This window comes from Leptidea sinapis, chromosome 47 (assembly GCF_905404315.1).
Source record: "Leptidea sinapis chromosome 47, ilLepSina1.1, whole genome shotgun sequence".
NCBI classification, from domain to species: domain Eukaryota; kingdom Metazoa; phylum Arthropoda; class Insecta; order Lepidoptera; family Pieridae; genus Leptidea; species Leptidea sinapis.
Genome location: NC_066311.1, coordinates 4,557,680 through 4,585,445, shown reverse-complemented (window position 1 = coordinate 4,585,445; position 27,766 = coordinate 4,557,680). Strand labels below are relative to the sequence as shown.

The window sequence follows — 27,766 nt, the reverse complement described above, 5'->3', positions numbered from 1 at the left end:
TTTATACTTTTTAGTGCATATTATATCTATTGTTTTGGAATAGTGTTTTTGAAGTCGGTTGTTTTTTTGTTAGAAATTCTTTTATTTTATGATTTATAGTGAATTTTAAGTGCACTAAACTTCAAATTGTCTAAATATGTAAAATTGATAATATAAAATAGATATACAACATTTTTCAAAGAAGCAATGAACGTAAGTGCTTTGCAATTTGATTACAGAAGTAAAGTTGGAAATTCTGCCCCAGTACCCATACTGTATGTCGTAAAGGATGCCCATTGGTCATCATATTCGACTACGACAATTACTTGACAATAACTATATTATGGTAGATGACTTAAATATCCGGATAGCATAAAAATATTCGGAAGAGTATCGTTAATTTGCTCCTAAGAATTGAAGAGTTCCGATAATTTGTCATGGATTCCGTAATCAGAACCTAACCAAACTCTCACCAAACTATCTTTGAAGTATATCCTTTCCAATAAAAAATATTCATCGAAATCGGTTGACGCGATATTGAGTTATTCGTAAATTTATAATCCACTTTGCTATACGTGTGTATAGAAAATTTAAGACGTTTATGGTTTCCTCATGGATGCCATTGTTAGATCTATGCCAAATTACACCACCTTTCAAATAAAAAAAGAATTATCAAAATCGGCTCACCCAGTCGAAAGTTTTGAGGTAACAAACATAAAAAAAAACATACCGACGAATTGAGAACCTCCTCCTTTTTTGAAGTTTGTTATTATCATAATATTCTTCTTTCATTGTGTTTTGGTTTGAGCATGTAAGTATAATATGCTCTAAATAAATAAAATAATAAATTGTAAAAAGTACCGTCTTATCTATATATATAAAAGAGAATGTATGTTTGTATGTTCCCTAATAACTCCTATAATAACTATTCGACCGATCTCAATGAAATCTTTTGTAATAGATCCGTTGAAGCTCAAGGAAGGTTTACACATATAATTTATATGGCAAAACAACGTTTGCCAGGTCAGCTAGTATTTAATAATTTAAGTAATTTTATCTTTGTATGTCCTATATAGTATATATCAGCATGTATAGTAATTGTTTTAGATATTATAAGAAAATAAAACCTTGGTTAATCTTAGCACCGTTCATTACTGTTATAATTAGGAAACGTAGTCAAAGCTTGGTAGTCGACAGTTTATCGTGATACTGGCAAACTTTGCTGATAAATCTGTGGTGTGGCCTATGGTCTTGCATTCCGGGCCACTAAGTACTAGTACAGTAGGAAGAATTAGCAATAGCACAGTTGACAGTTGACACTTGGCGCAGTTCGTAACTTTGGGCCAGTTGTGGTGGTTGTTTGTTTTTGTTTTATATATTTTTTGTAATTTGTTCACATAATATTAAAATGACGAAGTGGTGGAATTGGATTCTTGGGATTGCGATTGTGTGTTTGATGCTGTTAGTAATACCACTAACGTATACTGGTAGTAAAAGCAAAGAAGAATTACGTCCACTGTTTGATGAATATGTAGAAAAGTTTAACAAAAGTTATAAAAACAATGATACCGAATATGAAATGAGATTTGAACACTTTGTTGTAAGTATTCTTTTTAAGACCAATACTTTTAAAAAATATATTTATTGAATTCACCCAAATACATCAAATACTTGTCTTGTGTCCTGCTTTATTATTATTTTTTATCAATTAGAAATCACACTGTAGCTAAGAATGGTAGACAAACTAGTTTTTTACGACATATATTACTACAATGCCCGTATATGAATATTAATATAATTAATATAAAAAATTACAGTTCTTGCATAATAATTACTATGTCTTTGAATTAAATGAAAAAGAAATTAATGTACCCTAATGGGTTGGCTACTCATAAACAATTTTAATTATTTTCACATCCATTCCATTCATAAACATTCATAAATAAATAGCAGAAAGATTAAGATGATAGTAGAATTAAACTAGCTCCTTTACTTAGATTAAATTTCTTGAGCATATAGACAAGGCAATTTGAAATATTAAACAAAAAAGGATCTTATAAGCATAAATCTTTATCTTTTAGGGCCTAATGATAGCATATACCTAAGATAAATTATATGTCTAGATAGACTATGACAGCGGTGTTAATGTTGAAAAACATAGACTTTAGAACTAACCTCTTATATTGAGCAATTCACACACTACTACATACTAAGACAAAGTGTCATACAAATCGCAAGTGTAAGATGTAGCGTGTCACACACACTAAACTAATATTTCTGGCCTGTTTTTATCGGTTGTCTAACAGCAAAAGACTCTATCAAGTTGTATATATTATCTACGCATATAACTATCTAGCCAACCTTATATGTAATGTATAAAATATTAATATATTGCAAGCTGTTTGGTTGATATAGACTAAACAAATCTTATAACTATATTTACAATACTACAACTACATAAAGTTAAGTGATCACCGCCGCCCACATTCTCTTACAACACCAGAGGAATCACAAGAGCGTTGCCGGCCTTTAAGGAAGGTGTACACACTTTTTTTGAAGGTACCCATGTCGTATTGTCCCGGAAACACCGCACAAGGAAGCTCATTCCATAGCTTTGTAGTACGAGGGAGAAAGCTCCTTGAAAACCGTACTGTAGAGGACCGCCACACATCCAGATGGTGGGGATGAAATCCTAACTTGTGGCGTGTCGGGCGAAGGTGGAATTCGGCGGCAGGAATCAGGTTAAACTAGAGGTATTATAATAAAATTTACCTATATGTATTAGTTTTAAGTTTGTTAGTTTCTGTGTAGAGAGAGTCCCGGCACAGCAGATTACTGTTAAAAGATGTAACTTATAAATAAAAAAATTGGGTCCATAGATTCTGTTACACATAGACAGATACAGGTCCACCTAATATAAAGTTTGTAAAAATAGTATTAATTTCACTGAAACAACACATGCATGCACACATATATAAGACTCCTCCAGGAAGGCCATTGGTGTGATGGTGAAGTGATCTTAGGGGCATCTTCTACATCTCTTTGGCAGGTTATTTCATAATGGTCTTCCACTGTTTGACTTTCCATGTTTGGGCTACTAATTTCCTTAGTTTGGTGCTAGTGGCTTGTGATGCTATGCAGACAAGTACATCAAGAAGTCCGGCCTGATTGTAGTTTTCAGACTTTTTACTATACTTGTAGTGAAGGTATTAACTTGCAAAATTTTATAGTTCTAGGATAACGAAAAATACCCTATAAATTTTGGTTCCCTTGACAATGTGAAATATACGTTTTTTGCGGCATAAATTGCCTTAGAAGTTTGACTTTGACTCGAGTATATTGTTTTAATTTCAACTTGATCCTCTGCACATTACCGATATAAAGGGTATTGACAGACAGAAGGACGGTCAACAAAATATTCCTATAGGGGTCCATGTTTTCATTTTGAGGCTTGGTACCCTAATAGCAATTTGAGATACTTAGAGTAAATGAAAATTAAAAGACATGAAATTGTAAGAAAAATATAACTATGTAGGCAGTGTTCTGGGCTGTAGGGTGTACATGAACTTCTTTTTAATTATAAATAATATTTTTAGAAGTAAACTTTATTTGTAAACCATTGTTGGAATTAAACAATTTGTTATGTTAAAGTAATAACCATCACTTCCGGCATTAATTATACAAATTAAATTTGTAACCAAAATTTATGAACGATGCGGGACTCGAGCCGCGACCTATCGGTTTCGGTCCCAGCGTCCTTTCCAACTGAACCAACCGTTCGAGTACGCAACAATCTAAACAAAGTGTTTAGATTTGAAAGAGCTACATCTCTAGCCAATTTCCTAATATGCAAATATTGGGGTTGAGCAGGATATCAACTGTAAAGTAGATCCTGTAGATGGAGCCACAACCTGAGAGTTGAACAAGATATACCAAAATTTTCTACCCATGCGTACTTGAACAGTTGGCTCAGTTGATAAACGCAGATTTGAGTCCCTCATCGCTCATAAGTTTTGGTAACAAATTTAATTTGTATAATTGTTCGAATTTTGTTTTAAAATAAGCAAAAAATAATGTTGCAAGGCTTCAGTGAGAGAAATAGATGCACTAAATGCAGCATCAAGAGGACCAGAAGAATGCAGAGCAAAGTACGGTCTGACACACATTTCGGATTTGTCAAAAGAAGAGTTTGCTGAAATACACCTGTCTGATGAACAACCACACAGAAGATGGCATGAGAATACAGAACACCATAGATCCTCTGAAGATGACGGCCCTCACAACAATATCTATATTATTATTAGAAGGAAAAGAGCCACTATGCCGCTGAAAGTTGATTGGTAAGTAACTATTTATGTAATTAAGTATGATTATAATTTAGTGATTAGAGAATATATATTTTTTTAATGAAAATAAGAGACTAGACGAGCAGGATGGACGTTCAGCTGATGTTAATGGATACGCCCTGCCCATCACAATGCAGTGCTGCTCAGGGTTCTTGAAAAACCCAAAAATTCTGAGCAGCACTACAATTGCGCTCGTCCCCTTGAGACATAAGATGTTAAGTCTCATTTGCCCAGTAATTTCACTAGCTACGGCGCCCTTCAGTCCGAAATAATTAATGTTTACACATCACTGCTTCACGGCAGAAAAAGGCCCCATTGTGGTACCCATAATCTAGCCGGCATCCTGTGCAAAGGAGCCTCCCACTGGTAGTCACAGTTACTTTTAAAATTTTAATTTTAATAAAAATATATTACAACCTTTACCTATAGTACAATATTATATGAATTGAGATATTGTTGTGCACTTTCTCAAGGTACAAGTGTGAATTTAAAAAAATGAATACTATCGCAGTCTTGACTATAAACATCTATTTTTCAATTTAATTATTTCTTAGATATTTTCATTAAGTACTGTATGGTTTTAGTATATTTGCTGTGTTTAAATTTTTTATCTCCAATTTTATCATGTATGTAGATAGATATATTTTTAACCTGATACTGGTTAGATCTGTGGCGTTTAGCACGCTTCAATCATCCATTCATCTTATTAAATGTTCTTAGTATAACTAGGTAAGGAAACATCATATTATTTATATATATATATTAAACAGGATGGTTTTTTGAGAAGGGTGGTGATGGTCAAGGCGAAAACTACATGACTTAGAGAAAAGTCGGGGTTTAGAATCCATTGGCACGATTTTTGATAAAACATGATTACTATTATATTACAAAATAAATCAGGAATCCAACGGTGGTATTCATTTTGCGAGGAAACATCTACTTTACGAGATATGAATTTTTAAAGTTTTAAATATTTCATTGATGATAAGCTCTTTATGAAGTTTGACTTTGAGAGTCAGTGATTGCAATAAGAAATATTTTTCTGTTTATATAAAATAATAATAATTAGGTACTTTTATTATTATCATACAGAAAATTTTACTGTTTTTATTATCGAATATTTGTGGAGGAGAAATGTCACAAAAGACAAAAAGGATCCTTTTATCTTATATCTTTAAACGAGCAGTTATTGTATATATATATATAATCTGAATCTCGGAAACGGCTCCAACGATTTTCATAAAATTTAGTATGCAGGGGATTTCGGGGGTGATAAATCGATCTAGCTAGGTTTCAATTTAAAAAAAAAATGGTTTTATCCATGTTTGAATGAGAAACAGCTACAATAACATTAGAATACAAAGGTAAATTTCGCCACTATATACAAGACTATTGTAGCTCAGATGGGGCATTGGGTGATCCGGAAAGCAGAAGACCCCGGTTCGAATCCAGAAGTCCTATTAGTTTTTTTTTTGTTCAAGTTTTGTACATTCTTAAAAATCCGAGCAAGGCTCGGTCGTCCGGATATTGGATTTAATATATGCAATAAAGCATGTGTATAAATAAAATTTAGTTTTATTATCACCAAGAAGGCCCGATCCCTGTATAATTAAAGTTGAGCATATAAAATCTTTTGCCAGAATGGTAGGTTAGGTTAAGTTAGAACATGAATATGTATGAGCCCGGCCAAAGTACCAGTATTTATAGTTATATTTCAGAAAATAGAATCTAGATCTTAAAACCAAATTCTTTTCCAGAAACTAAAGGTAGGTCCTAACCTACCTTTAGTAGGTTACTTAACCTATTAAGTTAGAACATAAATACATATGAGCCAACACTCATTATTTCTAGTAATATTTCAGTAAACAGAATCTAGATGAGATTAAAGATTATAGGTATACCAAGCTAAAACTTATCTGAAAACCAAATCCTTTTCCAGAAACTAAAGGAAGGTTAGGTTCAGTTAGAACATAAATATATACGAGCCGGGCAACACCCATTATTTACAGTAATATTTCACAAAACAGAATCTAGAAGAGTCAAATTAATATACCGAGTTTAAGTAATTAATAAAACTAACGAAATTGTGTCATTTTGAGGTTAAGGAGGACTTAAAAAAATCGAAATCTGAATCTAAAAGTTTCCTCACCCTGAGAGTGCTGGAGAGGGTAAAGGGGACCCCTCCCCCCCTTCAAATTCATGCCAATGGATTCTAAATCCTTACCGAAACCAATATGCATATTTAGTTTTTTAAAAGTTCTTCAACTTTTGACTGAAATCGACCCGAATGAGTTTTCAAAAAAATTACATCCTGTATTTTTGAACTAATGGACTCTGTTGCTAAGGATAAAACTTTGCAAAGATATGTATTAAGTACTAAAAATGAAAGCAAATAGAAACAAAATATAAATTGATTTTCATATCTCCGTTTTACTGAACTAATAAGTTGCTCAAAATAGTTTCTGTTGACTCCAATGCACAAGTTTATATGTCTCTCTTATGACCACACTGCATTTGATACCATGACAGGATTTATCCTCGGTAGAATATCAACAAAAAAAGAAAGATTTCTATCGGCAAGTTTGAATAGGAGGTGAGTTTTCTTCTGTAATGTTTCTGTTTTATTTCCAAACTAGCTGACCCGGCAAACGTTGTTTTGCCATATAAAGTATAATTCACGCGATAGTTTTATAAGTAATAAAATATTGCCTATATTATAGCCTGTACATCATTTTGTTCTATTGTCAATAGTTTTTGCAGCGCACGCAAAAATAGGTTTTCGATTTTACACCTTGTGTTACAAAATAGCAATTTTATTACGGATAATTTTGAAAAAAATTAGGGATCCTTTGCCTTCCTCGATAAATGGACTACCCAACACTGAAAGAATCATTCAAATCGGACCAGTAGTACCAGAGATTAGCGCGTTCAAACAAACAAACAAACAAACAAACAAACACTGCAGCTTTATAATATTAGTATAGATAAATAAATAAGGATCATGGCACACTAACGGAAAGTATGGATCTGGTATGACACTGTTTGTATGATGTGTATGTTACTCAATCATTGAAATAGTTGATTAAATTGCATACCTATAACCAAAACCATATCAGATATCTGAGGAGATCAGGCGCATCCATGCGTCAGTGATCACCGCGGCCCACATTCTCTTTTCAGAAGAATACGAGCGTTTTTTTAAGGTGCTCATGACATATCGTCTTGGCAACACCATCCAAAATCATAGTAGAAAGTTCCTTGGAAACCACACTGTGGGGGAACGCCATACAATATCCACATGGTGGAATAATATGGTTGTATTATGAAACACTACATGGAGTATTTGTATATATAATATTATTTACACCCATGCTTTAAATCCGCTATATAAGATCCTAAAACAGTTAGCTTATTGCCAACATTAAAACACCCAATGTCCTAATAACCATTACATCATCCGTTTTCATAATACCATTCCTTTGGATGATATTATGGTTACTAGGACTGGCTTTTTTAATATAAGCAGTAAGCTAACTCTTTCAGAATCTTTAGAGTATTCATATTATCGGTGTATATAAAGCAACTGTTGATAGTTAGGTATCCAAAACACCCATGTGATACTATTATCAAACCCACATTCGTGTTTTAATACCCCATATTACACAACAGTTGCATAAATAACTATTTTATTTTGACATTAGTCATCAGAGCTCCTGAGGTAAAGTTATAAACAACTAACTGGTTTCATGTAGTTCCGAGTAAATGAATGTCTGTTCGAAGCATAATTATTGACTTGTTATTGTATCATAACCAACAAAATAAAAGGCGCCATTTTTTTCAAGTAAAAGTCAAGGTTATCTACAATCATTATCACTCAATGAGTTATTAATTTGTCAATTAGATGCAACTGTGAATTCTGTGAAAATAAATAAAATAGTCATTATTTTTACTGATATAATTGTAGAGCGAATGAGTGAAGAGAGCAGCGGTGGATTTACAATAGGGGCAGTTGGGGCAAGTGCCCAGGGCGGCAAATTTTTTAGGGCGGCAAAATTTTGAAAGTGAAAAATTTTTTTTAGTCTTATCAAGATTGCTCAATATACTTAATTATTTCTTGAGTTTATTAATAATTTTTGGTTAAATTGATAATTCAACAAATTCAATTTATCCATTATTTGTAAATTCATGTTTATAGAATATATAGGTAACATATAATAAAGTTTCTGCAATAAATTAGTTATTTTAGTTTTCAAAAATAAAATATATAAACTATAAGTTTAAGTAAAATTCCAGTATTGGGGTGGATTTTTTTCCGGTGCCCAGGGGTGCCATTAAGTTTAAATCCGGCCCTGGAAGAGAGAATGACTTATCAAATATTTATAGGAAATGTTTATGGGCAAGTCGGTCAAAAATAGTAGTTCTAAAATTATTACCGCAAAACGATATAAAGAAAAAATGAAAAAATAATAGAAGATTTCAAAATAGGTACTTTATTTCTTAAAAGCCTATTTTTGAAGTTATACTTCATTAGGCGCGTTATGAAAAAAAAATATGAGAGTGAAATTTTAAGATGCGCGCGCATCACTGTAACACAAAAGTAACAGGGTGAAGTTGGTTCCTAAAATTTTCTGACGTTTGCGTCATTCGATATTATTTTTTTGGTTTCTTCGTCCATTATTAGAACAGGCAAGGCAAAGGGTTGAAGCCCATACATTCATTATTTAATAATTAAATGTCAAAGCCATCTTTGCCAGATTTTATAAAAATAAGGGACTTGACGAGTAGGACGTTCAGCTGATGCTAATTGATACGCCCTGTCCATTACAATGCAGTCTCATTCGGCCAGTAATTTCACTAGCTACGGCGCCATTCAGACCAAAACACAGTAATGCTTCCACATTCCTGCTTCATGGCAGAAATAGGCGTCGTTGTGGTACCCATAATCTAGCCGGCATCTTGTGCATAGGAGCCACTGGTAAAACTTTATAAAATAATTACTTATAATATTATAATCAAGTTCAGAAGTCTTACCAAAGTTCTAAAAAGACAGCCTTAGACAGACCAGAGGGCCTACCATCAACTTTTAATAAGCGATGCGATTCCGATGCAGTTCAGTTTAGGTACCTAAACTGAATCGCTTAAATTCGTACCATGAAGTGCTTTTTACTGTATGGCGTTTGGATCGCATAAGAAGAATGAACGAAATAAATTTTTCTGTGGTCCGCGGTGTGAGAAAGAGATGCCGCTCTACAGTTGTCGCATAAGTTTGTCTCTCTTACTTGAACCATATGCATTGCGTTTCGAAACATAAAATGATATGATTTTAGCGGCTTTTATTTTCAGTATTTTGTTTTGCAAAAAAGTCCAATAAATTATTCTCATCTCATCTTTCATCAATATATTTACTTTTCTGTATGTTTTCACTATTTTTTAAAAGTTTTTAACAGCACGATTCACTTTCCTCTAAGGAAGTAGCAACTTTTTTCGAATCGCTCACTTTGTTTGACACATAAGCTATCCAGTTTAGGTTGAAATATTACCTCATGGTACGAATGAATGAACGAACCTTTGGAGGAACTAAATTTAGTTTGCGATTCAATGTCTTGATTTCACGTCAACCTAAAATGGATAGCTCTAATGACGTCGTGGTACGAAATAGCAAAGCAGTTCATTTTAGGTTGTCAATTGAATCGCAATAAGAGTTCATGGTAGGCCCGCAGTTCATTCTTGTAAACCAACTAAGATTTCTGGCACCTGGAGACTCCTATAATAACGCGCCCTACTATGAAAACCTGCAACTATACCAATATCCATATTACATATTTCATTTCATCGATAAGTCTAGAATGATGTAAACATACATGGCAATATAATAATAATAATATTGGCACAATTTTACACAAATTATCTTGCCCCAAACTAGGCATAGCCTGTACTATGGGTACGAAACAACGATATATTTGACACAATATACATAGTTAAACTTACATAAATACATATAAACATCCATGACTCGCAAACAAACATCCATATTCATCATATAAATGATTGCACCTACCGGGATTCGAACCCGGGACCTCTAGCTTAGTAGCCAGGGTCACTAACCATTCGGCTATTCGGTCGTCAATATATATGTGTATGTGTCATATATGTATGTGCACTATATACATACATATAAACCATAGTCTTTCTGACAGGAATAAACTTTTACAACAATTCTGTAATCTTTATTTAGAATTCTAAAACCTGTTTAACCGGAGCGCATATAAGAATTCCGCCCTCATCGCTGTTCATACAATGTTTCATCATCTTTTTTATGTGTTTTTTCGAATTATCCGTTCGAATGTAATTTTGCTCTATAGATACGATTCACTTTAACCATCTCAATAGTACCTTTAGACCAAGTAGGTTGTCGATTTACAAAATAACTTAACCAAACTTTATCTATAAGTGTTTATTACAGTAAATTTTTCATTCAAGAATACTGAATAAATGAATGATTACTGTTGTTGGCTCAGTTGGTAAAAGTGGTCGGACGGAACCCTAGAGGCGCGGGTTTTTTAAATTTGCATAATGAATCCCAGAAGTGAGGAATATCACTTTAAAAATAACAAATTGATCATCTCTAATGTATTTGCTACTCGTAATGCACTACATATCAGAGTTGTAAGATATTGAACAACAAACATTACAGCTATAGTCACCTTCTTAGCGTCACTGTAGAGAAGAGTGCTCTGAGCTGTCAGGTCTCTGCGTCCAGTCCGATGGGACAAGTGTTCACCCCTTTTTGGTTTAACAGATTGTTCCATAAAGGAACTTCACTTAAATACAACTTACAGGCTATTTTATAAAAAGTGGGTTACATAATTGTATCTTAAAGCGTACAGTAAATATATAGTAATTAAAATAGGTTAAGTATAGCTTATATACATTTCTTATTTCTAATACAAATATTTTATAAAAATTATCATACTAGCTTGTAGTTTTAAAACACCATCGCATCACAGTCAACCCACGCGGGATGGTCGACGTCATCAGTCGAGCCACGGTTGAGTCACTACTCGCTACTTACTACTACTTAGTTACTTAGAACTTACTTACACAAGACTACACCCTGAACACTCGGTCCGAAAATAAATAAACTGAGTATACAAAATGTAACATACTGCGTATACCGATTAGCAACACTTAGGTCCGGTATTCACCAAAGCGGAGAGGAGAGGAGATGTATTTTGATAACCAATCAGATTTCGTTATTTCCACATCTCCTTTCCGCTTAGCTTCGGTGGAAATGGATCAGGCGGGGAGTAGAGGTGATGCGTGTAGGCGGGCGTGATGTCATCTTACTTTCGTAGACATCACTTGACAGATTTCGAGCTCGCACAGCTCACATCTCCACTCCGCTTTGGTGGAAGTAACCTGACAGCATCGCGGCTTATCTCCTCTCGTTTCCGCTCCTCTCCACTTTGTTCGATACCGGGCCTGAAGTGCTGCTCCTCAATGTTATTTTTCTCTTATAATTTCACTAGGTTTGTTATATCTATATTTTATTTTTATTCATTATTGTTTTATATTTTTTTGAAGTTACTCATTTTGTTAAAGGTTAAGGTCATAATTTATAATAAAAAAAGGAATTTTATTATAAATTATGACCCATTTAGCAGTATTATTATGTTGTTAAGGCGACACTAAATGCCAGCGACCTTGAGCGATATGAGTACACGGCTTCCGGCCCGCCATCTATGTAACAAAACCAATATTTTCAAAATTCTTGCGTGGAAAACAGTTTATATGGTTACAATCCTCGTTATTCATTACTAATCTGAATAAATATACCTACACAAAAAAGTAAAGCTATAAGAATAACTTTTCTGAGAGTTGTACTTAAAAAAATGCGTAATGCCATGCCAAAAAACTTGTTTAACTGCAAGGAAAAGTGGTAGTTCAAAAAGGCTCTGGAGTGAAAACTATAAGCAACAGCAAGCATTAGAAATAAGACTTAAGTGTATGTGTAACAGGATTAAGTAGTGTTCATAGCTCGAAATGCTATAATTTCACCAAAAAACTTGTCTAAAAACACCTTGTTTGCATGTTTTCTGCTTACTCTTCGCCTTAATAAAGTTTATTATGTAATATTATTACTTGGCCCCGTTACGCAATTAATATAATCAGGAGGTAAACGACACTTTCCACTCTTGATAATATTATCTATATTTAGAAAGTACCTTTGTTTGTGGTTATTCAGTGTGGTTTTGTGGCTAAATCAGGATTTATCAATCAAGCCATTTTCGCCACTTCTCTACTTGGAAAATTTCTCCTATATTCTCGGAACTTATTCGTTGCTACTATTCAATAACAAGATCTTTAGTCGTTGTCGTTCAGTATTCGCCCCAAATGCGAATAGTGTCTTTTAAAACAGGCACAATGGTTGTGTACCTACGTATACTATCGTATAGAGAAAGCGTGCAATAGGGAAGTACATCTCTTACGGAGATATAGCAAGATAGAAAAGGAAAGCGAGTATATTGTACTGTAAATGTAAATTTTGATTGCCAAGTCGTCAACAGTCAGCCACACTTGACATTAGTAACTCAGTATTTTGAATATTAAGCTAAAGCACATATTGACAAGTCAAAAGTCCCGCATTAACGCGCTGTCAGGTCGTCTAAACGCTAGAATATTGTAATTCTATGGTCTGAATAAGTGGGCCTATTCCTTACACTATATCCATGACGCAAATTGTGGCTAAAGGCATTACCGCGGCGCTGCACGGCACAAAGCGTCGAAATATTGGATAGGAATAGATGGAGAGCGATCATACGAGAGAAAGTGATACAGAAGGGTGGTCACGACCCTCAGTAGTGAGGATTACGACGCAGGGAGGAGAGTCGAAATATTATTACGTTATCAACTGTAAAGTAGATCCTGTACATGAAGCCACAACCTGAGAGTTCAACAAAGCATACATATTTGAACGATACGTCACCATATACCATATATTTCACATTTCTTTCTGGATCCAATACGGATTTCCATAAAGGCAATGTCGCGAGCACAATATTATATTAATGTAGATATATAACTTTTCTATCAAGCCGTATGCGGCATCATAATTTAGAATCGGTCGTATATTATCATGTTGACATTAAAATTATTCCAATGGTCGCAGACCGGTTTCCCCACTCTGCACGCGGTTTTCTCATAATAAAACATAATGAGCACCGTCCCTTTACAGTATGTAGATTTTGAACTCTATAAACTATAAGCGAGAAGAGTCTCGTAACAATACGAGAATCGAACTGACCTTACTTCGTGAATGAATTGAATTTCGTATTATAGTAACACAATTTTTCACGGGTCACCTGGTGTTGTGATCACCGCCGCCCACATTCTCTTGCAACACCAGAGGATGATTCCTTCTCAAGAGCGTTGCCGGCCTTTAAGGAAGCTGTACGCGCTTTTTTTGAAGGTACCCATGTCGTATCGTCCCGGAAACACCGCACAAGGAAGCTCATTCCACAGCCATTTCGATTTTTAATGAAAATAAGGGACGAGACGAGGCAGGACGTTTAGCTGATGGTGATTGATACGCCCATTACAATGCAGCGTCGCTTAGGATTCTTGAAAAAACCAAGAATTCTGAGTGGCACTACAATTGCGTTCGTCACTTTGAGACAAGATATTAAGTCTCATTTGCCCAGTAATTTCGCTAGCTACGGCGCCGTACAGACTGAAACTCAGTAATGTTTACACATTACTGCTTCACGGCAGAAATAGTCGCCGTTGTGGTACCATTATCTAGCCGGCTTCCTGTGCAAAGGAGCTTCCCACTAGTTAAAGTTTCTTTAGTGTATCGATCTGAATTATGGGTGAATGAGTATAAATTTTCGTTTGTACTTGTATACTCAGTGGCCGCATGTAAATAAATAGGTTATTTCTGTTTGTTTGTTGCTTTTTATGTTATTTTTAATGAAAATAAGGGACGAGACGAGCAGGACGTTCAGCTGATGGTAATTGATACGCCCATTACAATGCAGTGTCGCTCAGGATTCTTGAAAAACCCAAGAATTCTGAGTGGCACTACAATTGCGCTTGTCACCTTGAGATATAAGGTGTTAAGTCTCATTTGCCCAGTAATTTCACTAGCTGCGGCTACACATTACTGCTTCACGGCCGAAATAGGCGCCGTTGTGGTACCCATTATCTAGCCGGCTTCATGTGTAAAGGAGCCTCCCACTGGTAAAATTGCGTAATCAGTTACGATTGTGATGAAGTTACGTTCCGATTTAGGGAAATCGTATGATGCGTAGTCTCTTAACTAGATCGAACATCAATTGTTGGGAGATGAGTGTTCTGCAAAATTTTGACGTTTGGTTGAACTTAACACATCATCTTAATATATAGAAATCCAGTGTCCTGATGTTTGTTTCCATGGAACTCCTAAACTAATGAATGGATTTTTATGGGGATTATTTCATGGTGTGCTGTTTAGTCCAACTTGTCAGATGGGATAGTTTTTATTTCGATATGGGACCCATAATTATTATTATTTCCAATATTTGTTTTGTATGTTACATATTTTCTATGAGAGAATTTATTGACGCAAGTTTGACAACTTTGCATATTTTACGAAATATTTCTTGATTTTATGAAATACTACGCTGTAATAATACTATGCTGACCCAGCAAACGTTGTATTGCCGATATTAAAATCGCGATACAAAAGTAACTGTTGATCGTAGATGGGTGAAAATTTGAAGTTGTATGTATTTTTTAATGCTGACTCATAATGTAATAAAGAATAATAAGTAAATTAAAAAAAAAATGTAAAAAAAATAAAAAAATAAAATTTGGCGTGGACCACCCTTAACATTTAGGGGGATGAAAAATAGATGTTGTCCGATTCTCAGACCTACCCAATATGCACTCAAAATTTCATGAGAATCGGTCAAGCCGTTTCGAAGGAGTTCAACCACAAACACCGCGACATATATATATATATATATATATATATATATATATATATATATATTAGATTATTGACAAATACATAAAAAATAGTATGTTATCTAGTAGATTTGTACAGAACAACGTCTGTCGGGTAAACTTGTAATATAATAAGAGCATAGAAAACCCTTTTAATATTAGTGAAAATATTTTATATTTGGCAGAAAATATTGGTAAAATCGAGCGACCTTGTCGTGCAAATATCGCGCAATTCCGATTCAGTTTATGTTCTACGGAAATGATAGGAGAATATGAATTAAAAGTGGATAGGATCGGATCTTAACGTCACCGATTTTAAATTACGGGAATAGCGTCTGATACTACTCTAAGGGCGTCGTAGCTAGTGAAATTACTGGGAAAATGAGACTTAACATCTTATGTATCAAGGTGACGAAAGAAATTGTAGTGCCGCTCAGAATTTTTGGGTTTTTCAAGAATCCTGAGCCGCACTGTATTATAATGGGCATGGCGTATCAATTACCATCAGCTGTACGTCCTGCTCGTCTCGTCCGTTATATTCATACAAAAAAAGAGTTTCAACGGGGACTTTACCTTTTCTGTGTGCGGTTTGTGACATAGAAAATAATTATGTGTTATTTTGAAAAGACACCAGTCTTTGCCACTTACAAGAACATACTTAAACCGGTCGGAAAACGCTTATTTTTAACGCTATTTAAAGCTAATATAATTGCTTTCATCTGAACTCATTTCTGAACCAATATATTTAATGTAAAATGATTATTATGAAGTAACATAACATAAACATTTAAGAATTTTGAAACAATTTCTAAGATTTTAAAGTGATAGCCCTCATTTCTGGCATTAATCACACAAATTAAAATTGAAAACAAAATTTATCAACGATACGTCACTTGAACGGTTGGCTCAGTGGAAAGAGGGCTTGCACGAAAAGTGAGTGGTCGCGGGTGCGAGTCCCAAATCGTTAGTTAGCCGTAACCGCATGAGTACGTTAATCAAGAAATATATACCTTACAACCGATTTCAAAAAGAAGGTATTTTGTGGAGTTCTTGTGAATTTTTTAATTTTGTTGCCTTAGCTCTATCGTTAGCCAAATTAAAATGTTCTAGTGGAAATTGGCGTTTCTTGGAGACTCAACCATTTCTTTGTATGTTTTCTACCGCATTTATCCGTTCTGTACTCTATTCCATCATTCCAACACACTCGACAATTTAAAATATCATCATCACCACCTCGATGTGTGGCGTTTCTCAACAGTGCGGTTTTAAAGCACCTTTCTTCCACGTGAAACCAGACTGTGGGATGACCTTCCTTGTGCGGTATTCTCAGGTCGATACGCCATGGTTAGACGAAGTCCCTGATGCACTCATTATTTAGTGCGGCTTTGAAGCACCTTTCTTCCCCGTGAAACCAAGCTGTGGAATCAACTTCCTTGTGCGGTATTTTCAGGTCGATACGCCAGGTTAGATGAAGTCAGCCGGAAGGTCCCTAATGCAGTAATTATTTAGTGCAGTTTTGAAGCACCTTTCTTCCCCGTGAAACCAAACTGTGGAATTAACTTCCTTGTGCAGTATTTTCAGGTCGACATGACATGGGTAGATGGGTCCATTACCTATATGCTCATAAGGGAGCAAGGTCAACCGGAAGATCCCTGATGCACTAATTATTTACCCTACTTTCTGTTATTTCACCAGCTAAAGCCTGGTAATATACTCACAGGGTGTTTAGCTTTTTAATAAATATGCTGTATCATTCCAGGAGGGAAAAGGGTCTGGTTGGTCCAGTGAAGGATCAGGGCTTGTGTGGCGCATGCTGGGCGTTCAGTACAATAGGGGCCATGGAAACCATGGCCGGAATCAAGAGTGGGACCCTGAAATCTCTGAGTGTCCAGGTAGGTCACTTAGATAGATAGCTTTAAGATCGCTGTCCGTTGAAATACCTATTTTTAAAATTTATTGAATTGAGTTTATTTTGCGAAATCAATCCATCCATTTATATTCGCTATATAAATGTTATGTTAACCTGCTTCTAGTATAGTTAGTCACTGTAGACTTAAATAAGGTACATAATATCTACTCCTACAAGCTGCAACGTGTCATGTTTCCAGAGAATACGTTATTTTTGTACTATTAGCCGCAACCGCATAAGTACGTAAATCAAGATATAAATTCCTTACAGCCGACTTCAAAAAGGAGGTTTTTTGTAGTCTTTTTGTGATATTTTTTAATTTTGTTGCTTTAGAGCTTCATCTTATGCCCAATTAAAATGTTCATGTGGAAATGCTACCATTGAATTGATCTGGCGATGAAACCTAATTATTAAGTTCTAGTGGAGATACCACCATCATGATGACCAGATGGTACAATCGAATTGTTTTCCGCAGATCTAGTGCCTCCTGCATGAGCTCAGACACACGCTCAAATACTAAATGCTTCGAGGTGTGAAAATTTTGGGCCATCGTTTAGGGAAGCCTAACCCTTGCTTGGTAGTATCTATCTATCATTGTATCTAAATCACGTCCTCAAGGTAGGATAGGTTCTATCAGGAGTGTGAGGGCTTTGAAACACCGTCTCACGGTGACGATGGTTAATGTCTTCACTGCAGCATGACTGTCTCACACATTATTACTATGTTCCTGGTCTTAGCTACCTTTAAATATGGTGACCTTCTCATATAGCGCTTCTAGTGTTTGCCTATCATCCGTAAACCATTTGTCGGTGTGTTTCTTAAAGTTTGTGGTTTCACTGAAATCTTTCCTGGTACAAGTAATAAGGGTAAGCTTAAATTTTCGATTAAAACTAAATTTTAGAGGGATTCAGTCCTCTGGTATTCGACATTACTGTTTTCATTTCTGCCATCGGGAGAAGTGAGAAATTTAATTACAACTTAGTAGCGCAGGATTCCGTGGCACCGATGATGCAAACTCAGGCTATTCTTTGCAATTTATTTAGGTTCAATTTCACTGCAACATCTGATTGACGTTTCACTCGCCCAAATCATAAATACGGTCATAATACCAGTCACAATTCGAAAATAATCTTCCGCTTCTCGCCGCTAAGCATTTGTGGACGATAAGTGCCCGAGTTTCTTTACTATATACATCCTACACTGTATGCGGTTTGCTGTGTAAGATAATGCCCACTTCTGTCTTCCATTCTAGCGGTCTTTCCTCCACAGTAAAAGAATTGAAGTTGGTTTTTCCCTTTATGCTCCCTTATCTCTCTCTCTTCTATTCTTCTTATGTGAAAGGGACCATACAAGTTTAGTGACTTTCATCTTCAGGTCTACGGTTGAGCACAACTTAACTTAATTAGAGAGAGATATTTAAGGGCACATTGTGTTCCAGGAAGTGATAGACTGCGCAGGTTTGGGTAACGTGGGATGCTCTGGCGGCGACATCTGTCTGCTTCTTGACTGGCTGCTGATGACCAACACGGCGGTGCAGACAGAGTCGGAGTACCCGCTCAAGTTGGCCAACGGAGTGTGCGCGGCGAAAAAGAACGCGACCGGCGTCCGGGTGGCCAAGTTTACCTGCGACGAGTGAGTAATTTGGATATTCGAAATTGCTTGAAACTCTGTCACAATTAAGTCTGTATACAGGGTTTCCCAAAGTTATGGGACGTGAAGGGAAAGTACCATAAATATCGAAGATAGGGTATTTTACTGAAAGAAGACTTTATGTTATTTTTAAAAGTAAGTAATTCCGCATTCAAAGATTTTCTAAAAATTACTTGCCTCGTCTGGGACTCGAAACGACTTAAATGTAAAAAAAATACCCCTACTTTTATGATGCCAATCGAAAGAATGGCTAAACACTAATAACTCTTCTTAAGTAACATAGTATTTTAAAAGAAAGGAGCAACGTAAAATCTTCGACGTTCGAAAAGTAGAGATATTATCATTCCATAGATAGCATTGATTATTCGTACATAAGTACCCACTTCATAATTAAAATACTTTATAGCATAGTTTTTTTAGTTTAAAAGCGATACGAGAGTGTGGGCAAGATACAAACAGAATTGTGCCATATCATATCGAGTATTCACCATAAAATGATAAGAAAATCAAAAGGCAGCGGACTCATTAAAAGATTGGCGATTTGCGTAAGACAGGAGGGATCACGTTTTGAGCATTTAATTAATTAATTTACAAAAAATACCCACTTAATTGACTACTTTCTCATATCTACATATCATAAAAGTAGGGGTGTTTTTTACATTTAAGTCGGTTCGATTCCCTGACGAGGCAAGTAATTTTTAGAAAATCTTTGAATGCAAAATTACTAACTTTTAAATTAACATAAAGTCTTCTTTTCGTAAAATACCCTATCTACGATATTTAAGGTACTTTCCCTTCATGTCCCATAACTTTGGGACATCCTGTATATATATATATATATATATAAATGCACTGGTCTTTGTATCATTTCAAAAAACCAATTAGTTTAGATTTTACACCCATCTTAAGTTGCGATTAATATTTATTTGCCGCGCAGGCTCGCAGCCACTGTGTGCCGTCTCAGGTCAACACTCACTCATTTATTTCCTCAATTAGTGGTTGTGCTTTTTCATTTCGGCACAACACATGAATTTCTTATATTTAAATTAAATTTCAAACAATATTCGCGTAATCTCCTATGTCACTAGGAGATTACCGGAGTACCGGAGCTCGCAAACTACTGCGCGAGTGTTGACTTATGACGTCACACGTGGTGAGCAACGACCGGTTGAATTCCATGCGCATAGGCATACAATTCCATATCTCGGAAACTAATTGAAGTATCGAAATAATTTTTACACACAATTTTTATATTTTCTATAGAGAATACGAAAAGCTTAAAATCAAAATCATTGAACACTCATCATTAGATATAATTTTATTAGGGCTCAAAATTTAGTTTAGAATTAACATCTATTTTGAGCAATGCATGCACACTAACACAAAGTGTCATACAAATCGCGAGTGTTAGACGCAGCTTGTCACGCACACTAAACTATTAAACCTGGCTTGTTTTTATCGGTTGTCAAAAAGCAAGGGACTCTTATCTAGACGTACAAATTATCTTAGTCCTATTATTAAACTGGTAAAAGTTATGGGTAAGCGGTATATATATGCTTTGTTTGCTCGCAGTTTGGTCGGAGCAGAGGCGAAGATTCTGGAAACTATAGCGACACACGGACCCGTGGCAGTTGCTGTCAACGCGCTCACGTGGCAGAACTATCTCGGAGGCATCATCCAGTACCACTGCAGGTAACTTTATTATTCTCTTGCAATAGCAGAGGAATCACAGGAGCGTTGGCGGCCTTTAAGGAAGGTGTACGCTTTTTTTTTTGAAGGTAACCCATGTCGTATCGCCCCGGAAACACCGCGCAAGGAAGCACATTCCACAGCTTTGTAGTATGAGGATAAATTTCCTTGTAAACCGCAGTGTGGAGGACCGCCACACATCCTGATGATGGGGATCTCTTTGGAAGCGACGTCTCTACAACACGCCAAGTGATCTAGCCGTTCACAGAGCACTGGGTCCCCGACAATTCGAGCAGCTCTGCGTTGCACGAATATTAAACAATATGTTTAACTAACACAAAATTTCAACCAATCCTGATGACTCCATCGCTTGGGTTCGCGTACAAACGCCTTTCATTGTGTGTCTTCTACCGCATTTATCACGGGGTTCAAAGAGCTGTTCATACCTGGTAATTTTATTATCAGAAAAGGTGACCAGGGCCATTTTCAAGAAACTTTCTGCCGCGTATAATCTTAGTAAGCAAATCTCATTGCGCGGCATTCCAGGTTAATACAACGTAAGTATTAAATTTAAGTTAAAAATTAAAAGTACATTTTTAATATTGAAGCAATTATTTATTGCAAGCAGAAATTGCAAGAGTCTAAAAAAGGTTTCAAGTTTCTAACCGTCTGAGGCTGTTTTTTTATGACAATAACGGATGAGACGATGCGAGGATGCGAGGGCGTTCATTTGATGGTTTTTGATACGCCCTGGCCATTACAATGCAATGCCGCTCAGGGTTCTTGAAAAACCCAAAAATTCTAAGCGGCACTACAATTGCGCTCGTCACCTTGGGACTTAAGATGTTAAGTCTCATTTGTCTCATAATTTCACTAGCTACGGCACTTCACGGCAGAAATAGACGCCGTTGTGGTACCCATAATCTAGCCGGCATCCTGTGCAAAGGTTCTTGCCTTGTTGCCTCCCACTGCTAAATGCCTTTAGTCGCCTCTTCCGACACCTTTGGGCCTAGGACTTACCCATTCTTTTTAATGCCCCGGGGAAGCACAGGGCATATGAAAGGTTATAAAAGAATATTAAAAAAACTTATTTGTTTTTTCTTCTAGCGGTGCACCAATTGACCTGAACCATGCAGTAGAGCTGGTAGGTTATGACTTGACTGGGGAGGTCCCGTACTACATCGCAAAGAACTCGTGGGGCAAAGGATTCGGTATAGACGGTTACATCAATCTTGCGATTGGCACTAACATATGTGGCTTGGCGAATGAGGTGGCCTCTGTTGATGTTATCGTATAGGGCACGAATAAAACAGAAGAGGCTGACGATACGGCCAATCATAGATAATTTATACGTCTAGATGGAGTCTCTTGCCGTTAGACAACCGATAAAAACAGCCCAGCTTTAATACTTTAGTGTGCGTGACGCGCTCCGTCGTACAATCGCGATTTGTATGAAACTTTTAAGTTAGTGTGCGTGCACGGTGCATTGCTCAAAATTGAGGTTAATTCTAAACTCAATTTTGTTCGATGTTTTCACAGCTGTCTAACGGCCATTACCAATATTCATCTCTTACTTGTGATAAAAATCGTAAATGTCGTTGAATTTTCTGCTTCTCCGTACACGCTGTCTGTCAATGGTACGACGTATATCTCACCAGCGATAGAAGTTTATATGGAAATTGCAATTCACGCGTCCCAATATAAGGCGATAAGAATGACTTATCGAGTGTATTGGGACAGCTTCAGATTATTGACAGCTAATTACTGACAGTAGAATGTAGCAATTGATCTGTATCTGTACGTATAAATGATCTAAAGCGGCCAATGTTGGGGGCTCAAAAGGTGGTAGGTACAGTAAATAAATCTACCAAAAACTACCAAATATAATAGTCTTTGGCTAGTGCCTGCACATTGAAAATAATGATTTTTGCTTCCAAATCATGTAAGTAGTAAGTATTGTACTGTTATTTTCGTACTAATAGTATACTACAGTTGGTTCCAAAATTATCACGGAGAAAAATCTTTTTTTTTGACATAGATAACTTTTATTTTATAAAGATTTCCATCTACAAATATTTGAGTTTATTGGCGATTCCTTGGTGCTCAGATGATGTTGGATTGGTATTTATAAAGTATGTAAGTTTTTAAGGAAATCCTTTTAAATAAAATATTATTATCTCGTAAATAAGGCAGCCTCTGTTATGTCAGTACTAAAGTAATTTGATAATGTAGAATCGGTCTATGCTGCGTAAATACAAAAATTCCCACCATTATTGTATTTTTGAAGCTCTCTTTTCGATCAATGTACCTATAAATTATGTACATTACTGAGATTACTTAACTTATAAAAATATTTTAGAATTATATTAATCCTACCAAATGGTAGGAATTAGTGAAATGTATAGAGAAGTCTTGAAAATGTTGCTACCTGATAAAATTTGGCAGCTTGGTATATGTTGTGATTTAAGGAAATAATTGGCAATATTTTTTTTGAAATTTTATGTATTTAGTAATCATTGTTAATAATCGTGTTATCTCGAATTTGAATGTGCCTTGATTTACACCTATAAGATTATTTTTGTAATTTTAATGTAATGAAATGAAAAAAGCGATTCACTCGAGTGTATGAAACGTGCAGCCATTGATAGATTGACAGATGACGGCTATAATCTTGTAAAAAACGGAGACAGCCGAAATCCACTGCGTTTTATGCAACTGTTCGCTTTCAAACTTAGCCGGATTATACTTCGTCGCCATTCGCCGTACTGTAATTACGAATATTTCAAAGTTTGTCAAATCACTGCACGTTTCTTACTAAACTAGATTTTAATTTTTACTCAGGCAGTACCGCCTCTTATTATGGAGTATTTACATCCTCTTTGAAATGTTAAATGTTATGTATTCGGTAATTATTGTTAATTATCGTGTTTTATCTCGAATTTGAATGTGCCTTGATTTAGACATCTAAGATAATTTTTTTAATATTATACTAACCTAACCTAACTTTAACTTTTTTTTTCATTTATTTCAAAATGCTACAATGTCGACATTAAATAAACACACGGGTAGGATTACTTAACCGTAATCATAAATGTCAACGCCAGATTTCCTATCGTCGGCTGGATTAAATTAAATTTTATTATTATATCGAGCCATACACCTAAACCTATCAAACAATTACTCTAATGTTACTCCATTTACCTACTCTGTCAATCATACTTCATCTATCTGTCAAATACAACATTCATTCATTCACTCTTCTATTTCAACTACTTGCACACGACACCTCAACTACACAAGAACTATTTTATCTAATCCTGTAACGAAATATACATCTTTAAGAAGATATCAATCTTTCTTTTGTTCATCGCGAACAATATAAAATATTAATAAAACACACACATTACCCACCGATATAAATAAATTTTCCATAATATCATTTCGGAGCAAACTGTAAGAAATCTAGTGGCCGCGCGCTAGTGTAAGCACTGTCACCATGCTTCGTACCGTCTTATGCCACGCAAGGGTGATTAAAATTTTGTTTCTTATATATTTTCAAATTTGTTTGTTTGGAAATTTGATAATTTAATTAATAAACTTTTAATTTTAGAATAATTTTTAGCTCTACCCGTGTGTTCATTTAATTTCGCCATTATATCGCCACGCTGGATAAAAATTAAAAACATGCATTAGCTAGAAAATCGCAATAGTAAGTTCCTTTCCATTTTTTTTATTTTTTCTTCGATACTTTTAGAATACTTTGTATTCATACACAGGCATATTTTTATTAATATACTAGCGGAACCGACAGACGTTGTCATGTACACATGTGTTAAATTTGAGAAATCGGTCCAGGCGTAAGGATATATCACTAACATACGCAGGGGAATAAACACACGTACAGAAGAATTATATATATATAAATAAAGATAATCATAGACAAGCCACAGTGAAAGATTTCCGGCGTAATCTCGTTTCATATAAAGTACTCAGAGAGTATATATAAAAATGAATTGCTGTTCGTTAGTCTCGCTAAAACTCAAGAACGGCTGGACCGATTTGGCTAGTTTTGGTCTTGAATTATTTGTGGAAGTCCAGAGAAGGTTTAAAAGGTGAATAAATATGAAAGTGTTCGGTATTAAATAAAAACAACAATTTTGTTTTTCCTTTCATGTGTCCTCCTTCGTCCGATATTTGTTTTGTATGGACATATTTTCTATAAGAGAATTTATTGACGCACGGTTTGACAGTTCTGCTGCGAAACAATTTCATTACGACAGCAGGGTGCATATTTTATGAAATAATTCTTGATGATATGAAATATTATTGACAAATTAATAAAATACATTATTTTATTTATTATATACAGAACAACGTCTGTCGGGTCAACTATTTACTAATAAATAAAACCTTGAATCAATTTGCAGATATTTTTAACGAATTCATATTTAATTTGTTTTTTTCATTATTATCAATTATCGTTGTTAGTATATTACATATATACCTAGGAGTAAGTATACTAACAGCCGTTTTCAATAACCAATCTATCCCTATATTAACTTACTAGAGGTATACAAATCTATCCTTTTACGCTTACTTACATTTCAATAACCTTTCGACATAAAGCATTGGACTATATTGGACATAACTATAGAAAGATAAGATCTTGTCATTAAACGGTGACATTAACGGAGCAATGTATCCGTAACTAGAGATACGTTATTGAGAATGGCCGTAGATAAGTTTTTAAGAGTCTCGTATCTAAATACTAATTTACCTTAAGCACAGTAGACATATGTACCAGTACGGAAACTCCCTACAAACGTTCGAAATGACACTCGTACAAACATGCGCATCGACGAGGCCTCTAAGCAGTTTTCGCGGTCAAAGTGACTCGAGTGTCACGTTGTTATTTGTTTCCGCGATCTTTTTAAAAATGCCAGCGTATTGCGTGGTATACGGCTATTTGAACTCGGCTCCATCAAAACAAATATTTTTACTCAAAATAGGATTTAAAATCACTTATTGAACGTCAAAAACTACGATTAGATCGATTATTATAAATTCGTGAACATAAATTATTCACAATTTACACTAAGATGGCGGCTGCAATATTTATTATAATTTTTTTTATGAGTGTGGTTTAGTGGTTTTCTAGGATGTTTTTTATATTTATTTATTTTGGACAAAAATATTTACCTACATGTGTTTTGTCATGGTTTTCGCGAGTGTTGAAACCAATATCAACTAGTGCTGCCAAAATGAAAATTTAAGATGGCGGCTGCAAAAAGTTATCAAGTTTTTTGTCACGCGTGTCGTTTTCATGGTTTTCGAGGGTGCTGAAATAGATATTGAACAAATAGATAGTGCTGTCAAATGTTAATCCAAGATGGCGGCCGCATGAAATTGAAAATTTTTTCGCCATGGGTGTTATTTTCATAGTTTTTGAGGATGTTGAAACTGATAGTGCTGTCAAAATGTAAATCCAAGTTGGAGCTACATGAAATTATCAACTTTTTTATCATGGGTGTTGTTTTAATGACTCTCGAGGGTATTGAAGCCGATAATGCTGGACTTAAAAGAAACGAAGACTGAAATAAAATTATGTGTCACCGACACTCCCGAAAATATCAAAAATGATACCCATATTCATTTTATTGAAAATGTCACATCCGCCATCTTGGATCTTGAAATGGGTGTCATATTTGTAATTCCGCTCCCGAAAATCTCGACACTCCTGAAAATCTCGAAAAATCCCAATTTGATTTTATTGTAAAAGTCACATCCGCCATCTCGGATACTCACGAAAACAATAATTGCCCCGTCTAGACATGTTCGTGGGGACGAGTTTCTTAAGACTGTGGTAAAAGTGAAACTTCAACGGACAAAGTTTAAAAATGCATATTTCAAAGCTTCCCGGTCAGTTAAAAAAAACATTCACAAAAAAAAAATTCCAAAAAAACATTCAAAAAAATGTTGTTTAAAAACATTACATAACAGTCATCACGTAGACTATAATATTGCATTAAACACTGTATAGCTATCATACATACACTATACATAAAAATCGTACGCTTTTTACTTTTTTACGCTCTGCAACGCTCCATAAGGAACTTCGTTCCAAAACTGCTTTTTTAAAGTCGGTTAGAAAAATAACCTGACAACCCTATTGATTCAATAGAGTGTTCGCACATATAGGTAAGTATTTTATCAACAAGGCTTAGTTTCCGTACTCATACATAGTATGTCTACTGTGCTTTAAGTAAAAGAGTCACTCAACTGACTTCAACTGTCACTTAACGTTATAAATATAAGTTTAAAAAATTCTCATTTAAATGTGCCTTTTAATGTGATAAGTCAATTATTCTTGCCAGTAAATAGATAAAGGGTGATAAATTCTGTATTATCTTAAATGCGTGGATCTTATAATTATTGTTACTTGTAAGTTTCATGATTTCACATTCCCTTAGCTTTAATATATTTTGCTAATATTAAGTTCTATTATTAGTTTTAGAAATTGGCAATAATTATTTTTTTCTCAGATGTATTTTATGTATTTTTATATACAGTTTTTTTTTTGAAGACGTTGTAAGAGGTTTTTTTTTCTCTGGGCGTGGAGAAAGTATTTAACTAGGTATATCTTTTTGTAATTTTATAAATAAATGTTTCAAATTTTATTGTAGTATTACTAAAGTAACTTAAAAAAAATTATGACAAAAAGTGACGAGATCATAATTTATACGTCTAGATAGAGCATGTTGCTGTTAGGCATCGCATGACAACAGGCAAGGTTTATTACTTTAGTGTGCGTGACAAGCTTCGCTAGTCTACACTACGTCTTACAGTCTCGATACGTGTGTCGCTTTGTGTTAGTGTGCATGAGTTGCTGAAAATAGAGGTTAACAGTTCGTCGCTATTTCTTTCGACGTGATCAAAGCTGTCAGTCTATCAAGATGTTTAAATAATCTACGGCAAAACTTTCACGTTACCTATGGTAAGTGATGTGACCTGCCCTTTACAATGCAAACCAATGTACACAATGCGAGACGCGGAGCCGTGCGTCTAGGTTAAGCCCCAGCTGCAGCGCTCTAACCACTGATCTAACCTTCCGGATGATCCCTAAATCTTGGTATGTTTTCATTTTCATGATATTATGGGCCGAGACGAGCAGGACGATCAGCTGATGGTAATTGAAACGCCCTGCCCA

The 27,766-nt window shown here is 35.2% G+C and overlaps 2 protein-coding genes across 2 annotated transcripts in view; both read left to right on the top strand.

The window, feature by feature from the left end:
- The window catches only part of LOC126978117 (SWI/SNF-related matrix-associated actin-dependent regulator of chromatin subfamily E member 1), a 147,222-nt gene that overhangs the window by 65,893 nt on the left and 53,563 nt on the right, over positions 1-27,766 (top strand). The window lies entirely within an intron of this gene.
- LOC126978161 (cathepsin O-like) lies at positions 1,317-27,236 on the top strand. The gene is made up of 6 exons (XM_050826920.1): positions 1,317-1,579; positions 4,063-4,319; positions 17,071-17,203; positions 18,659-18,852; positions 20,443-20,562; positions 21,667-27,236. Exons 1-6 carry the CDS (start codon positions 1,388-1,390, stop codon positions 21,854-21,856), a joined length of 1,086 nt encoding a protein of 361 aa, XP_050682877.1. The 5' UTR covers positions 1,317-1,387; the 3' UTR covers positions 21,857-27,236.